The sequence below is a fragment of the Amblyomma mixtum genome, chromosome 10 (assembly GCF_055824585.1).
Source record: "Amblyomma mixtum isolate Tamu chromosome 10, ASM5582458v1, whole genome shotgun sequence".
Lineage (NCBI taxonomy): Eukaryota > Metazoa > Arthropoda > Arachnida > Ixodida > Ixodidae > Amblyomma > Amblyomma mixtum.
This window is the reverse complement of record NC_143021.1, coordinates 8,522,254-8,540,297: the sequence shown is the minus strand read 5'-3', so window position 1 is coordinate 8,540,297 and position 18,044 is coordinate 8,522,254. Positions and strand designations below refer to the sequence as shown.

The following is an 18,044-nucleotide window of genomic DNA, read 5'->3' as shown; positions in this document are numbered from 1 at the left end:
TACGTTCCTTGGTATCGCGGGGGGTTGTGATCGCCGAAACATTTTTCTCGTGCCTTCTCCAGTAGGGTGATGTCTGATCCCTCGAAGGAGTGGATGAACCTGTGGATGGCTTTATTGTTTTCTGATTTTATTTTGGTCGGATCGATTAGTGCTCTTAAGAGATTCCAGGTTCTGGCCGTGCCTAGAGTTGCCTTAAGCGAGTCGCTGAGTTGTTCCCAATTTTGTTTCGCGAGTTGCATCGCGTATTCTTCCGTCTTTGCCGTAATTTCTGCTTTCTTTAGTTTTAGTTTCCTGTTTTGTTTTTGCTTCCGCCATCTTTTGGTGAGACTGCGTCTCGCTTCCCATAGTCTGAGGAGGTGGGCGTCTACTTCGGGCGTTGCTGTCGTTCTCCTTAGACTTTTTGTGCATCGTTGTCGCGTTTCTCTCAGCATGCCGCTCCATTCCTCCAGTGATTGGATACCGCCTTCATATTTGTTGCAAGCCCCGCGAAACGCGTTCCAGTCAGTGATTTTCGCCTGTCCAATCTGGCGTCTTATGGTGTCGGATGCTATTCGTGTCCGGAGGATAAAGTGATCGCTGCCTAAATTTTCATCATGTTTTCCCACTGTGACTCCCTGCTCTTCCTTACGAAAGTGAGGTCCGGGCATGTGTCCGTGCTCACGCTATTCCCGATTCTCGTGGGGGTCGCAGGATCTGTGATTAGAGTGCAGCCAAAGTATTCCGCTACTTCTACTAATGTTCTTACCTTGATGTCTTGTTTCTGGTATCCCCAACTCCTGTCCATAGCGTTGAAATCTCCTACGATGATGAGTGCATTTTCTTTGGCCAGCTTGTGCGCTCCATAGAACAGTTCGAAGAGTTTGCTTTTCTTTGTCTCGGCGGGCGATACTCGTTCAGTAAGAACGTGCTGCTTCCCTTTCGCTTTTTCGGAATAATTTCAACAAGCGCGTGCTCGATGTCGGTGTCGGCGATGGTATCGTGCCTGATGGCGGTAATGGTTTTGCTGACTAGGACGGCCGCTTTACCTTCGTTTTGACTCTCGTAAACCTAGTACCCTTGTAAGGTAGGCTTGATTCCAGTCTCTTGGAGCGCAATTACATCAGGAGGTGTCAGTTGTGTGTTTATATATTGTTTTAAAAGGGCCTGCTTTTTGCGGTAGCCTCTGCAGTTCCATTGCCAAATATCTAAGTGTTCTTGTTCTTGCAGATACGTATTCATCATGTTTACGCGTTACTGCTGTTGCCTTGTTCGCTTGCGAAAGCTGTTAGCGCTGGACGGTTGTACGCTCTTTCCCTAATGTTTTCGGTATGTTTTTGTTTTCGAAAAGCGCTTCTGATCTCTGCGATCTGCCCTTGGAATTGTACTTGCATCTGTTGCAATTGCGATTGGATTTGCTGCATCATATCCTGCATCATCTGCTGCATCATCTGTTGCATTCGTGTTTCAAGGTCTCCTTCATTCGATGCCTGTGGTTCTTGTTTTGGAAGGGCTCTAGTCGTGTCGAGTTCTCGCTGTTGTTCCTTTAGTGTTTTTGTGAGTTCCTCAACTTTGCGTTCGAGCTCGTTTTGTTTGATTCGAGCGAGTTCTAGCTCGCGTCTGAGCGCATCGCTGTTCGCGTCCTTCGGTTCTGTGACGCGACTGTCTTTGTTGTTTGTATTGTCTATGTTACTACCCTTTCCTACCGAGTGCGAAGCAGTGGTAGAAGCCCAGCTCACCTTGCTGCCGCTTGTCTGGGAAAGCTTCTTCTTTTTCTTTTTCTCTTGCTTCTCCCCCTCCTGTGGGCCGGCTGGTGGTAGAGGCGGGAAGGAGTTGGACTTCGATCGGCTCCTCGATGTCTCTCCCTCTGAGCTGAGCCATCGCTTGGGTGGTCGCCCGCGTTGGTCGCTCCGTCCTCTTTCTCCTGTGGGTTTTGGCCTGGCTTTTTTCAATCTCTCTCGGCATTCCTTGGATCCGGTCCGGTGTGCCTCGCCACAGATTATGCACTTGGGCGTGCACTCGTGGTCGGCGGGTGGGTTTGAAACGCCACACAGTCCGCACACAATAATGTTCGGTGTGGGGCACACGTCGGAACGGTGTCCTTGCTGGAAGCAGACGTAACACACTTGCCTAGTGGGGCGGTCCTGGTAGCATGGTACTTCACCTCCGTAATAAATGACGAATTTCGGCAAGACTGGGCCGTCGAACGTGAGCACTGCCGTCTTGGATTTTCCGAGTATCCTTGCCTGAAGTATAGTCACTCCTTGAGTTCTGACCCGTAGGTGTGCTTTGAGTTCTTCGGGAGGGGTACCTGGCTCTACACCGTGGATCACACCGCGCAGGACGTCTTCCGGTGCTGCCACGTAAGCGTTTACATCATAAGTCTTTCCGTCGAATTTGAGACGGGTAATGTGCCGCACTAGCTGAGCCGTTTGCTCGTGCGGGGTGCTAACGATAATGATATTGGATCCGGTGCGATGCCTTACAAGTATGTCCTCGTCCTTATATTGCTGGCCGCACGCCATGACAATTGCGCGCGCTACTTGGTGGGTGGTGAGGGACTTCACCATGAGTCCTTTCTTGGGTCGAATAATGATCTTGTAGTCGCTTCTGGGGAGTGGCGGCATTCTTCGCCTAGGCCTGCTCTGCTCCCTTGATCCATACTTGTTGCAGCCGGTCGCATCACCCGGTAATTTTCCGTCGTGAGGATCGGCGTCCGGGCCGGTTCCCGTGCCTTTGCGTTCTTTTCGCCTTTGAAGTTTTCTCTGGCGCTTGGATTGTGCAAGCTCCCAGCTGGCATCGTTGTTGTACCCGGTTGGCTTCGACGAGGAGTCGGACGGGATCTCGTCCTCACTTCACAAGTCGGCGTCTCCGAAGTCGTCTTCATCCATCTCTTGGAATTCGTTGAGAAGGACGTTTGATGATTGTGGTGGCACATCGTTGTCTTGGCTGGGCCCCGCCATATGGTCCGTCTTTGAAACGGCGTCGATGCTAGGCGTCGGCGTCGTCGACAAGGTTAGCGGCCCATGCTCTCACGATGTCGAGCTGGGTGGCCCGTTAGGGTTAGCGGGCCGGCGCCCGCTTTATAACTTTCAAGTCCGGTAGAAAGCCGAAAACTGGTCCTACCTCTTGAAATTTCTATCTTGGCGATCCAGCACTTGATATCTTTCCGTTCCGAATAAAATCCGGTGGCGAGAATGATTTGGTCCGGTCAAATTTGCTCAAAATGTGCGGAACCGATGCGACGCGCGTCCGCTTGCTTGAACCGCCACGTAAAGAAGAAAACCTTCCATTCTGAAGACAGGCAAGACGTTTCAGTGATGTGGGGAAACTGTACTCCAGGCTTACAAGGAAGGGAGATGGTGCCGCCTGCACTAATTTTCGAAGAGAAAGCACAAGCAGCGTTGAAGAAGAATTTTAATGTGGTGAAGTTTCGATCCAATCAGCAGAAATCATCAATGACGCGACTGCTACAGGAATTTTGCTTTGAAAGTTTAAAGTTTAAAGTTCATTGACTTGGCTGAAGCCTTCGATACCGTGTCTCATCCTTTTCTATTTTTCAAACTCAGTAAACTAAACATAAATTGTGATGTAATAAAATCGGTTGAATGTTTTCTGGCCGTTCGTACTCAGTATGTAACAGTGAATGACTATGATTCTAAAATTTTCAGTAACATCGGGCGTTCCTCAAGGATCTGTTCTAGGACATCTCTTTTTCCTAATCTATTTTATTTGTCTTCATGATCTCATAACATCATTTATCAGGCTGTTTGCTGACAACTGTGTGATATATAAAAAGAAATTTCCAATCCATCTGACACGTTCGTTCTTTAATCTGACATTAATAACATTTCTGTTTGGTGCGACACTCGGTTAATGAAGCTTAATGTATCTAAATGTAAAGCAATGAAAGATGGTTGGTTGGTTTATTGGGGTATAACGTCCCAATGCGACTGAGGCTATGAGAGACGCCGTAGTGAAGGGCTCCGGAAATTTCGACCATCTGGGGTTCTTTAAGGTGCACTGACATCGCACAGCACACGGGCCTCTAGAATTTCGCCTTCATCGAAATTCAGCCGCCACGGCCGGGATCGAACCCGCGTCTTTCGGGACAGCAGCCGAGCGAAAGCAATAAAAGTAACCCGGATACCTTACAAAGCTAACCCGCATCCATGTATTCGAAATGGCTCCGCCTTAGCTTTGGTTTCTGCACATAATTCTCTTGGCGTATGCTTACCAATGACCTCTCATCGAAAACGGATATCGAATACATAACTAACAATGCTAATAGCATGCTTGGTTTCCTTCGTCGTAACTTTTCACTTGCTCCGGTTAGTTTAAAACTACTGCACAAAACGGTCGTCTCATCTAAAATAGAATATGCGTCTTCAGCATGGGACCCTAACATCAATACTTTAGATGCGTTAACACGTTTTGGCGGGCCAGTTGGTTAAGCATCTTGAATAAACAGCGCGAACGACCACAAGCACAAGAGACAAAGAAACGCACGACACAGCGCTGTGTCGTCCGTTTCCTTGCCTCTTGTGCTTGTCGTCGTTCGCGCTGTTTATTCAAAATACTTTAGAATCAATTCAGAATCGTCCAGCCCGTTTTATCTTGTCTAACTACTCACGTTCGTCAAGCGTCACACTCATGAAGAAAACTCTAGACCTTCCAGATCTTTCACTGCGGCGTCATCTTTTTAGACTTTTCGCTTTTCACAAAATTTATTACACCAATCAATCCCTAAAACAGAGTATTTTCACTGCTTCAAGTTATGTATCATCTCGTATTGATCATCGACTCAAAGTGAGTGTTCCAACTTGCAGAACAAACCAGTAATTCTATTCTTTCCTGCCCTTGACTAGCTCAGACTGGAACCCTGCCCGCCTGCATCGTCTCCATCACTGAACGAGAAGGTTTCAAATCTGCGCTTCTTCATCACCTATGTTAACAACTCTCCTTATTGTATTTGATTTTGTGTAAATATACTTATCACTCCTATCTGTAACACCTCAACGGTCCTTATAGTAACAAAATAAATAAATAAAGCAGGAAAATCTAGGAACTACTTCTTGGAAGTGTTTTTTTCGGGTGAAACCCACAAACCAGAATGTCCACTTCAGACCGTAGTATCAGAAAGGGATTCTTGTTAAGTACCTACAGAGGCAGCTTAAGCGCCTACCCGCTGAACAACCTTTTCTGATAAAAAGCTCTGTTCAAGCTGTTACAGCACTCGAAGGCCGGAACTCTGCCACTTCATCCCCCTCAACCTTCTCTATAGAAGTTGAAATTCTATATTACTTTGTGGCGCATGTAGAAGCTGTCCGGGAAAAGATTACCAGCACGGACAAAGTTGACTTCCAGAATACCGCCGGTTTTAGAACAGAGGAATTCATCACCCTCCTTGAGTACGATTTGAATTCTACCGCAATATCCTTCAAAGGAAAATTCTATGTGCATAAAGTTGGCATTTGTATAGAATGATCTGTTGCAGCTGTGCTCTCGGACATCGACCTTGCTGCCACGGATAACCGCACCTACCTGGAAGATATGAATGTACTCAAACTCATGAGGTATGCTGACGACTACCCACTCATAACCGAAGTCCCATCAGATTGCTACTTTTATAACTTGGTTTCTAGCATTGTACGGTTCTTTACTGCTCAGTCCATCGCTCGAGGTTCACCTGGGAAATACTTCAGGGCAACTCCATGCAGTTCCTTGCCCTGCTCTTCACATTTTGTAACTCGGATGCAATTCGAGAGATGAATGCAATTCCCTATCGAAAATAAGCCTTCTTCCTTACGGAAGCGCACATCCAAACCTGATAAAACGTGGCATAGTTAACGGTCTTCTTCAGATAGCGCTTCCAAAAAGCTGCCCGAGCTATACGAACAGCATCTTTGATAACCATGTCAAGCGTCTCGAGCAACCTGGCTATTCCACCAATGTCATGAGCAGCGTCCCGGGAAGTCTTCTAAAGGACTTGAACTATGGGAATAAGAAGGCTTCGAGTTTGGCAGTTCCTAGACGGCGTGTTGAAGTGATCCCTTGTCTTCACAAACTCGCCCACCATTTGAAGAAGATTAGCAATCGCTACGACGTTAAGTGTCGTTTCCCGCGCCCAGTAAGCTGCCTACCATTTGTACTGCTCTAAGAAACGAGAGGCATGAAAAGCACTACATAGAAGGCAACACCACTGTTGTGTATAGCATTCTTTCACATGTTCAAGCATATACAATGAACAGACGGGCAAGTGCTTTAATGAAAGACTTCGTGAACAGAAGGAGAAAATAAAAAAACAACGAAAGAAACCGCTATCCGGAGCACAACATGAATTACAGCTGCAAACCTTTGTTCAGAGGGACCACAATTCTGGTACGTGCCAAAAAATAACAAAAAATTCGGAATGAAACAACAGAGGCCTTTTACAATTCTAAATCTGGTGAAAAATGTACTAGTGCTGCATCTGTTTTAGTTCTCGACAAAGAATTAACCTGCTCGGGTGGACACGTGTGATCTTGCTATGCAACATGATTTCACTGACTTGCTTTTACGGTTAACGTAGTCTTGTGGTCCTTAATGTGAGCATGCTGGCGCTTGGAACTCTGTTGACGGGTTGTCTCAGATTCTTATTTTGTTATATTGCATTCGGGTTTTATCCCTGGCACTGCTTTTACTACGATATGTTTTTCGTGATCCATCGTCCCCTACCGCCCCCTATTCTCATAGCTTTGTGTGTTGTTCGTTTTCGGTCTATTCTTGACACTGTTTTTACGACGATGAGTTTTAGCATGTTCCACTGTCACCCTTGGCAGCCCATTTTGTGTCATATTTCTGTGTTTTGTTTTGTGTAAATCTCTAATCTCCTTTGTTACGAGGAGTTGATTGCGAGTGAGCCTTCACCTACCTCTATTCATCTCTTTTCAAACAAGCTTCGAATTTGCTTCGACTGATATCAGATGTAGATTGCTGATACCAGGCTGCAGTTCTCCTCGGCAGATGATTGCTTTTCCATGGGAGCACGTGACTGTTTCCTGACCGTGTGTCATCGATCTGAGTGGTATAAATGTGGCCGGTTTTCAAGAAAATAAACATTCTTAAGTCGCATGCGTGTCATCCCTTGTCTTATTGCGGAAGAACCTACTTCTCAAATAGCGACCTTGTTACTATGTCTGTAATCAGTTCAAGCAGAAAAAACAAAGCAACAGCCACATGTCTGAATAAAGAAGAACTTGTAAAAATAAACACCTGTACAGAGCTTGAAAAAAATGTTCGTGCCCGTGGGGGCGTATAGTCCGGAGATGAAGATATTGAAAATTCCGTAGCAAGGCGATCGAAATTTTTGACACAAAAATGACCAAATCTGATCAGTACAAAGCCAGCATATTTGTGGAAAGCAATAAATTTGTAACCGATAACTCCGGTAATTATCACTAATAACTTTGAGAGCCATTCAATGACACCGAATTCGCAGAAGCCATCTGCGAGGACGTTAACTTAATCTTAACAGTGGAGCGCAGCCTTAGGTGCCCCAATTCCTCTAACTTGGTAATCATTGAATCAAAGGTAGCAATATCATTTACTACTACTGGTAATATACTACATTCTATAATTCGAAACTCTCATCAGCTGCCCGCACAGATAATATAAATGAGCAATTAATAAAAAAACACAAATTTGTGAATTCCGGCTATCAATTTTCATTAAGTCAGTTTACTCGGCTGTGTGCCTAGGTAATGGAGGATGTAGAAGGAATCAGCCTACATTTAAGCCCTTGTTATTCACCAGCGTTTCGTCTAATATTAATGCACGTTATATTACCCGCCTGCAGCGCAAGTGTGTTGTACACGGAACGCGGCACAGATTTCTCATAGGACTTGCTGCAAAAATAACCCGCTGCAATTCCTCAAGGCCGGCACTTTAACCTTGATAAGCCATGAGAAACAGAAGGTAACTTCCTTAAGCCTGAAAAAGCTTTTGACAACTTTCTCAACAAGTAATGATGTGATTTCGCTACTTTAATTGAATGTTTGTATTTTGTTGAATTCTTTGTGTGCATTTTGTGGAAATATCAGTTTGAATTTTATTCATGCGTTTGTCCAAATGCTTTGTTTTTATTTGAAATAAGACCAGGCAATTTCCTTATTTTGGTCACTGTTTTGCGTTCAAAAATTATTCACATATTTCCTATGAGGTCACCCAAATATGCTGTTTTGTATCGGACCGGCTACTAGCCATGTAGGCTATTGGTCCAAATAGTTTGTACGAAGTTTCCTTGGATGAGCCAATAAAGATTCTTTGAATGATTGATTGATTTATGGATTGATTGATTGATTGATTGATTGATTGATTGATTGATTGATTGATTGATTGATTGATTGATTGATTGATTGATTGAGTTCATCGCTGGCTTGTGCACATATTATCGCTTTCAGCTATTAGCCGATTTGTTCTTGAATCTATTGCGAATTTTGTCACGGAACAAGGACCAGGACGACGTTCACAGGCAGCATTCCCAGAAAAGCTTCCAGGGCACGTGTGCATACCCTTAAACCTTCTTGTCTTTTGATGCTACCTATGGCCACCTGGTGGTGTTATTCCGACCTCCCGGAAAAAAAAAGCTTACAACCATTAGGGTGCTACGAGCTAACTGGGGAGGGCAACTGAACGACAAACGAATTGGCAACTGTATAACAAAAGAACTGGGAAAATGGCAGGAGGCAAACGGGCTCCATGCAAAAAAAAAAAAATGCGGAAGGGCTGTCAGTTACTGCGTGAATAATCGCTTAAACGGTGTACATGCATAACTTCACGCTAAGGTCGACGGCGCGTACCCTGCACAGAACTGTCGGTCAGAACTTCATAAGTCACATCCGTGATGCGGCGAAACACACTTTAGGGTCCAAAGTAGCGCCTTAGGAGTTTCTCCGACAAAGGTGGGCGACACACAGTGGTCCACACCTAACCTTGGTCGCCGGGTTGGTGCTCGACGCGGCGGTGTCATTGTTTGTAGCGGAGTGAGTTTGTTTGTGTTGCTGCCTGAAATGCGTGCGGGCTGGTTGCTGGGTTTCCTCAGTTTTTTGGACAAATTCCTCCGCGTGTGGCCTGAGCGCCCTGTCATCAGTAGTGCACGAAATATGGCATCCAACATTGTGTGCACACCATGCCCACAAGCGTGGCGAAATGACGTAACCTGGGTTAGTTTTGTACAGCCGTGTTGTACGCGAAAGTCACGTAAGGGAGGATCTCGTCCCAGGCCTTAGGCTGGACGTCAATGTATACTGCGTGCATACCCGTCATGGTTTTCCTTAGTCGCAAGGTGAGCCCGGTTTACAGCGGATTGTATGCAGTAGTCTTGCGATGACTGGCATGGCTCAACTTGAATGCCTCGTGCATGAGCTGCGCTTTGAAAGTCGTTCCTCAATCTGTGATCACATAGGACGGGGCGCCATGTCGTAGGACAATGCAGTGCTCGAGGAACTGCACAATTTCAGAAGATTCGCCACGCGGCACCGCTTCGGTTTCCGCATAGCGTGCTAGATAGTCAAGAAAACTATCCACTTATTGCCGGCCGATGATGCAGGAAATGGGCACAGAAGATCGGTGCCGGCTTGGTGAAAGGCAGTGCGAAGTGATGCAATTGGTTGGAGCAAACCCGCGTGCTTTAGTGGAGGTGACTTGCGGCGCTGTCATTCACAGGAACCTCGAACGTAGCGACGGATGATGGCAGGAAGTTTTGGCTAATAATAAGTGTGGCGCACTTGAGCAAGGTTGCGTGTAAATTTCAACTGTGGGCTCGTCGTGACGGGCAAAAACGACATCGGCACGGAGGTCGGGCGGCAGGGTAGCAGTGCAGCCCTCCAAATGGCCAGTGACAGATCGTAAGTTCATGTCATCTTGCTGCCTCGCCATTACGCTGGGTAGCTAACCACTACAAGGAAACGGCTGTCGTCCTCCGTGCTGTCATCAGTTAGCTAATGATGCTCTTGATGAAAGCATTCTGTATTTGCTTGAGCTGAGGTATGACTGCTTTCCTAGAAAAAGGTGGCAGTGCAGGTGCAAATGAGTTGTGGTTATACTTCAGGAGCACCGTACATGAATGTATCAATGGGTATGTGCCACTGAAGCTAATAGGAATAAAAAAAACCATATCCTTGGATAACACAAAATATCAAGCATTTAAAATGCCCCGTGAAACGCTTATCGAGACCAAATAGTTCAGCGGGTAACATCATCCCGACACTTCCTACGGAACTTCGTTAAATATAAAATCTTAAACCCTTTTTAAGTGTGTGGCATATGCCACAAGTACCCAGCGCACTCCACCCAACTTATGTCGCGATCAAAGGACCAAGACTCCATTGACAGGGAACGTTCCCAGAACAGCTCCGAGGGTGTGTGTGCAAGCCTCAAACTCCTTGTCTTTTGGTGCTGCCTGAGACCACCTGGTGGCAATATCCTTAACGAGAGAAAGCAGTGTGCCGTAATTAGCTCCGCAGCACGTAATACTGCCTCCATTCTTCGCCGCGCTCCCCAGTGATCGGTGATCCACCTTCAACTTTTTTCCACCTTCGCTTGCGGTCTCATGAATGAGGAAAAAATTGGTTTGGTTTATTAGGTTTTAACGTCCCGAAGCCACTCAGGTTATGAGGGACGCCGTAGTGAAGGGCTCCGGAAATTTCGACCACCTGGGGTTTTTTAACGTGCACTGACACCACACAGCACACGGGCCTCTAGAATTTCGCCTTCATCGAAATTCGGCCGCCGCGGCCGGGATCGAGTCCGCGTCTTTCGTGTCAGCAGCCGAGCGCCGTAACCACTGAGCCACCGCGGCGGGTGAGTGAGGAAAAAATGGCCTACGCTTTTCTGCAGACGACTGTGATAATATATGCAGAAAAAACTAATAATGTTGCTGCTCTTATACTTTGCAACTCTACTTATTTGGAAAATAATGGTGGAAGAAAAATAAGTCGATATAAGCAGCGCTGAGTCTAAGGCGCTCTGAGTTAATATTGTGCAGCTACCCCCCTTCGGCTCTTCTTTAGAGGCTACAAAAACACACATATCTCGGGTTACACTTGTGCAGTGATCTTATGCGGTGAATGCGCAAATTATATACGTTATTTCTGCAGTGAACTGGTCCCTAGTCTATGTTTACGCGCTGTAAGCTAATCCCCGCGGACGTAAAACTGCTAGCGTACATCCCATTCTTATGCCATGAATGAGAAGATTCAGCTTTTTTTTGGCATCGACACCAGCAGTACTTCTCTAAAGCATTTTTAGATTTGAGCACTGATTTTATTCATCGTAAGATATTATGACTTAACTAAACAACCCAGCCAACCTACCCTCACTAAATCATCGTGAAAATTATACTCCTTAGCCCTTTTCATATCTTCTGTATTAACTTTTTCCAAACAGCTTCGTTTCAAACCCGAACTGTTTTGAGATCGTTACAAGCATTTGTCTAGAGGTGACGTACCGTGCCCAGAGACAAAGATTTACGCAGCTGTTCTTTATTCGAAGAACGAAATGCCGAAACAGCCTTTTTCAGTGTATTCGTAGAAAACTTGTTCAAACTCAGATAAATGCTGAAATCTTATGAAAAACATTGCTTCCATGTGTTTTGCCGCCGAAAAGTTTCACTCTTGTAATTTCGAATCAATATGCGCTTTTTCCATTTACTGATCCTTCATCCCGCTCTTGCCTCCATAGTGATGGCGTTTTTCTGAGAATTAATTTTTACATGTCATGAATGCAATGGATGCCTCTGTGCTCTTTCCATTTTTCAGTGACATTTTTATGTTTACTGAATCTGTACGTTTTATTTGTAGAGTCGAGCACACTTGATCCGAACGCGGGTCGCGGGTCTTCCTTTCGTTGTATCCGAAGGTTGTAGCAACTGGACTTCCTATCTTACAGCGGAAATACAAAGGCACATTGCAGCGGCGATTAAGAATTCACACAGTTCGTTATGCGCACCTGCGTACCTTAACACTGTGCGTGCAAAGCTCTCCAGAGCAGCCACGTGCCCCTCGCGGAGACCTTCGCTATGGAGGACCTGGTTTAGGTCCAACGGCATTATCGCACTCAACTCGCCCGCGGCAACTGGTGGTAGGTGTGCCTCTTTTTCTCATCTCGGACGGTCGATGAAGCTGCAAAGATATAGAGAGAAAGGAAGCGCAGCGTACGTGCGTGTTAAATGTAGCCTGCAGTCAGTCTGCTCACAGAAGCAGAAAAGGTTGTCGAGAGCCGACTCGCTAAGCGGTGCATGCCACGTGACCGTCTCTGATAACATCGCTGTTTGTTTTCTAGCGCGAAACTCGAGTACATCAAGCAGCGCTAAGGCATAGTTGGGCTCAGAAAGATGATGAAATATGGCCCCGGGTGTGAGCGGAGCTTGAGTCAAGCAGCGCACCGGTGTTTGCGGCTCCGTGTGGGCCTGCTTGCAGTGGGGCTGGAGTGCGCAAGCGCTGACCGATGTGGCGTACATGTGTCTCATAAATGTTTTCATACATGTGTCTCCTGCTTAAAACTGGGTCGTCGTACGCTTCAAAGCCCCCAAAACGGACTCCGTACAAGCAGGGGACACTGCAGCTCGGCAAGATCAACATTACGGTGGCTTGTTCGAGTGTCATCGTTTTGACTACACTTGCCGCATGTTGTGTTGACGGCAGCAGTCTGTGACTGGCTGCTTAAGATGACATTTGCTGTAGGTTTGAGAGGGACCTGCGCTGGGAAAGAAACTTGTTTTTGTTTCGCTCTTCCGTTAACCCAGACGATGAAACGAACTAAGGTATGCTATAGAATGAAGGGTGAGAATTCCAAATGCACACATCGTTCAAAGTCGTCAGAAACCATTTCACCACTCATTTAGTTTGAGAGCTGCCCGCATTCGGTTCGAAGGCGTCCGAGTTATTGCCGCCGCCACGTCATTCAGTTCTTCGTGCGCGCGAGTCAGCCCAGTAAACGTTCTATACGGAAGCGCTCTCGCTTCCTGCTGAGTTATATATCAATACATTGGCAGGTTACCCTAAAAGCGGCGGGCAGGTGGGTGGGTGCGTGGATGCGTGGATGGGTGGGTGGGTGGGTGGATGCGTGGGTGAGTGGATGGATGGACAGACGGACGGACGGACGGACGGACGGACGGACGGACGGACGGACGGACGGACGGACGGCATCCCTGTCGTTTTGACAGCCCCACAAAAGCTGTCTAGGATGTGCCGAATGGTGAACAATGCTTACCAGGCAAAAACCTGCGCAACAAAACACGCCACGCGGTTTGTGAACTGCACCATCGGTGTGGTGTATCTTATCCCACTTACCAGTGGTAAGTGTTATATTGTAACGCGGCGGCCAGCCGAAGAATGAGGCGTGGTGAACGATGGTTATGAGATGATTTAATGGCCGCTGGCCTAGCGCGGGCAATCCGTCCCGCGCCACTGCCAGATTCGTCTTCGTCACACTACCCGGGGCCTCCGAGCGATCGTCCCGATCGGTGACAAACAGACGGCGAAATGGCGATGGTCTTGACTGAAGGATCGAACAATATGTAGAAGATGGTGAAGTGCTGGCCGCCACGATGAGAAATATGAGAGAATGAGTCCCGGTCCACGAAGCATCCGCGCCGTAGGGTGCCAGGAGCTGACGGCCGAGGTCTCTGGACTCACCGAACGGCGGGGGCAGGGGGGCGGTGCCTTCACGTTTGGGTCTTGGGTCAGTGGGGTCTTGGGTTGGTTGGGTCTTGGGTCGGTGGGGTCTTTGGTCGGTGGGGTCTTGGGTCGGTTGGGTCTTGGGTCGGTGGGGTCTTGAGTCGGTGGGGTCTTGGGTCCGTCGGGTCTTGGGTCGTCGTGTCGTGTGGTCCGGGCGGGGGACGGGGCTGGGGTGAGCGGCGAGGTCGGATCAGGTCGGGGGGGCTGGGGCACGGCCGTGCGGCGCTCACCAGGTACTCACGGCCGACGTCCACGGCAGGCCCAGGACGACGAAGCTCCATGACCAGGATGGCGATGAAAGGACCGCAGCACCTCACACCAAATGTAACGTGGCGGCCAGCCGAAGAATGAGGCGTGGTGAACGATGGCTATGAGATGATTTAATGGCCGCTGGCCTAGCGCGGGCAATCCGTCCCGCGCCACTGCCAGATTCGTCTTCGTCACAATATTGGCCAAACAGGCCGGTGCCTGAATGAAAGGCTACGAAAACACCGGACTACAGTCGCAGCTCTGATGGCGGGGGGCCATTTGGCCGCACTCTTTCCCAAATACAACATAATTCCTTTTACCAAGCTGTTTGATTATATCCTTTGCAAGGCAATTAAGAATGAAAACGCCAGCAACAGTTCATTTCTACATCGTCTAGCCAAGTTACAACAAAACGCTACTACACGCCAGACACGTTACACGGAGCTCTGGAAAGTAAGGACGTTTCGCACAACATACGGCCTACAAACACTACAGAATAAACTACCCCGGTTACTAAATGATTTAAATCATAAACATATCCAACTTGAAAAGGTGACGTTTAAAACACTCCGCCGGTATTTCAACATGTACTAGGACACTTCGCTTGCCATTCCTGTTTACCCTATCACGTTGTTGTTTTACCCTGACTGTACCGCTTGTCTGTATTCACTTTGATTTGAATTTTATTTGAAGCAAAAATGTGCTTAATTTATCTGTTACTTTCGCTAAACTCATTGCCATCGCACATGGTTTGGTTTAGGTTTGGTTTATGGGGTTTAACGTCCCAAAGCGACTAAGGCTATGAGAGACGCCCATCGCACATGAATGTTCCATTGCTTTTGTAAGTGCTTTCTAGCTTCATTCTAACACATTTTCTGTATAATTTTATGTAGTTCTTATGAGTGATTGTAATTGCAGATGTTTTCATGTTTTGTTCTATTTTCTTTTTGGATGAGACATGCCGTTTCATTGCGCCTATGATGCTGTCAAGTGTATAGGGGGCCCTCCGGCTTTGTCAAGCTGTCGCTTGTGACAGCTTTTACTGCGGGTCTCCCGCGCCATGTATTCATTTGGCGCAAGTAAAAACTATTATTATTATTATTACATTGCCGCAAATGCAAAGTAAAAACAGCAGGCGGTAATGAAGAAAAATGCGTTCCACTCTTTAGCCACACGAGAGTGCTGAGGCGGCTTCATAGGCAGGGTGATAGGGAGGTATTTGAAGCATTTTGCATTGATAAGGCAGGGGACAAGTGCGTGAGCACACCCTCAGTAGCCCTCACGAAAAAAGAGATAAGCTATCTGTCAAAAAACTTGCGCGTCAATTTGGTTTAAATGTTTACTCTTTGTTATGACAACCTGCTTCGTGATAAAGAGAAGGGGGCGGTGGTACAGTCTCCTGAGCATGCGCCGAATACAAGTGTAAAAATCTGTTATGTGTGCATTAAAACGTCAGTTGAAGTCTAGCGTGCTGTCCCGTCGGTTCCTTTTGTCGCTGTCCTTGTGCTTTACACGCTAGTTGCAATGTCGCAGTCACTATTGAATACACACCAACTAGCCCAACTGTCTTCCATGATCACACTCTTTTTGCTGTGTCCAGGTTGACTACACGACGAGCTACACGCGCCAGGAGCTCCTTCTGGCGCTGGAGCGATGCGCGGCGGGCTTCCAGTCGTTGGGAATCAAACTAGGCGACCACGTCTGCGTCCACCTGCGCAACTCAGTGGACGGATTCGTCGTCGTCTTCGGGCTCATCTTCGCCGGGGCCACCGTCATCCTCGCAAAGACTTCGCTAACGCACCGTGAGAGAGATACCAGCCTTGCACCCTGAGTGACTTGGCGCCATTAAGCGTCCGTGGCTGTGCTTGTGGCCTCTCGCTCTGCCTGGCGTTCATAGCAAAAAATTATCTGTGTTGCGAACAGTGCACTCACGTCTTTCGCAACGCCTTTATTTAGCCAACTTCAGAGATAGCTGAGTTATCTTGCTGTAGCGTAAAAAATATAAAAGAATCTGCAAATTAGTATTTCATTTTGTCTGTGAATTAGATCAACCTACACAGCTTTGCATCTCCGATTTTCGGCTTTTCCGTGAAAGAAGAGCAAGATTTTGGACAGTCTTAATAACCGGCCTAACTACGCACTCTGAAGGAAAAATTACCATCCCACTGACCTCCCCTTAACTCCGCTCTGCGCCAACTAGAGCCCCGCAATTCCTGCAGACTTCCTAATTTCCTTTCCGTACGTACCTGAGCCGGCCGCCGTGTGCTACGTTTCGCTTCTCATGGATTTTTATTGCAGTTTGGGCCATCGGCTATCTACCGGCCGCGTTAACCTCGCCAATTTCTCCTTGATTTTGACAAAGCTATCATTACCTCACCTTTGTTCCCTAACCCATGCTGGGCTCTTCCTCTCTCTTAATGTTTAGTCCATGATTTTCATCTCAATAGCTGGCTGTGCTGTGCCCAGTTTTAAGAGAGGTTGAACTGATTCTTTCAGTATTCGAGGAGATGTTGAGAAAGGAATTTACGAAACTTTCAGAGGCAGCATATAAAGTGTTTTCGTGATGTAATCATCCATTAAAACAGCGACAATGCTCAAGCATTACCTCACAGCGTTGCGAAAATGCGAAGCAGCTCATTCATGACCTCATTCCACCGAGATTGCAGAATTGTACTGCTTTCGCACAAAACCTGCTGCAGAGCGTTCTATGCCACCCAGGAACGCCTCGCGAAGCATTCTTGCTTTGAAAGTGTACCGCCGCTGTAGATAGCGTGCTCACTGCTATCCCCAACTGCACGGTAGTCTAAATGACGCTGCGGGACGTGCACACCACTTGAAATGCTGGCACAAAAAGGCAGCGTCGCATGCTGAACCTAGCTGCTTCAGGTTCGATCCCTTTGAGCTCTTCAGTAGCCCTTAAGGTTCAACTGCTTTAATTAGCCTTCAAGTTTCAGCGACATAAACGATACTGGCGAGACATGACATGCTTTTTTACGGACATTGTTAATCTCCTGTTCATCACCTTAGAGCAACTGTCAAATGTTCTTCGTCGCATTTTTATTTCGTTAGTGTTATGCCCACGCCTGTCGGAGATGCACGAGCAGAACCATTCACCATATGCACAGTGAACGGAAAACACCGTGCCACTGTTGAATGCGTAAGGCGTACTGGAACAGAAATTGGCTGGCGCTGTGTGTGACTGTGTGCGAGCAGCGTAGCGTTGAACGTTTGCCGGGGTCAGCCCGTCATCCTCCTCTAGCGCGAGCTCGCCGCCTCGCTAGGCTGTGGCCACCATCTTGTGAAAAAATCAACGCAAACGACACAAGCCACGTGTCCAACTCACACGTTTTTTACCACGCGGTTGATTATATCCATACTGCAAAATGTACTCTGGAGATAAAAGAACACGATTGAATTGTGCAAGTGCTCGAAAACTCTTGCACCGAAGTCATTTTGAAAAATTCTACGGCAATGACGTGAATATAGAATGCGAGAATTTCATCCATTACGTATCAAATCTTGTAATCCAATCCACACGCGAATGCACATGTCGCAGCTATATAGGAGCTGTGTTCCCATGGATTAATGATAGTATACTTCTTGTACTAAAGATAAAAGATTCCTTTTACCAGTAGTGGAAGCGAAACACAACGAGCAGCTGTTATCAGTACGAGTCAACTTTTATAGAAGAAAGTCTGTTGCAACGATGAGGAGAGCTAAAAAAACGTACTATAGCAATCTTGTCACGAAACCCGGCATTGACTAGAAACATGTGCGGAAAATTGGTAAGGACGTCGCAGGACTTGGACAAAAGAAACACATTACTCCTGATGACCTTACCGTGTAAGTTGTAAATGATTATATGTTACTTTCCCAATTGTGGTGAATCCCTTGCAAATCAGTTTTTGTCTAATTCCGCAAATATTATCTTGAATAAACCGCGCGAACTGCGACAAGCACAAAAGACAAGGAAACGGACAAACACAACGCTGACTAACAAGTGAGTGTACATTGCTGATCATACAAGTATAAATACAAAGATGTCGGCAGAGTGCAAAGATATACAAAGTGCAAAAAAAAAAATCATAAATGTGACGACAG

The 18,044-nt window shown here is 46.9% G+C and overlaps 1 protein-coding gene across 1 annotated transcript in view; it reads left to right on the top strand.

The window, feature by feature from the left end:
• LOC149325087 (putative 4-coumarate--CoA ligase 2) overlaps positions 1-18,044 on the top strand; it is a 136,321-nt gene that overhangs the window by 22,395 nt on the left and 95,882 nt on the right. The window contains exon 3 of the mRNA XM_089562569.1: positions 15,544-15,745. Coding sequence (XP_089418695.1) covers positions 15,544-15,745 — 202 coding nt within the window. The remainder of the gene's footprint in view (positions 1-15,543; positions 15,746-18,044) is intronic.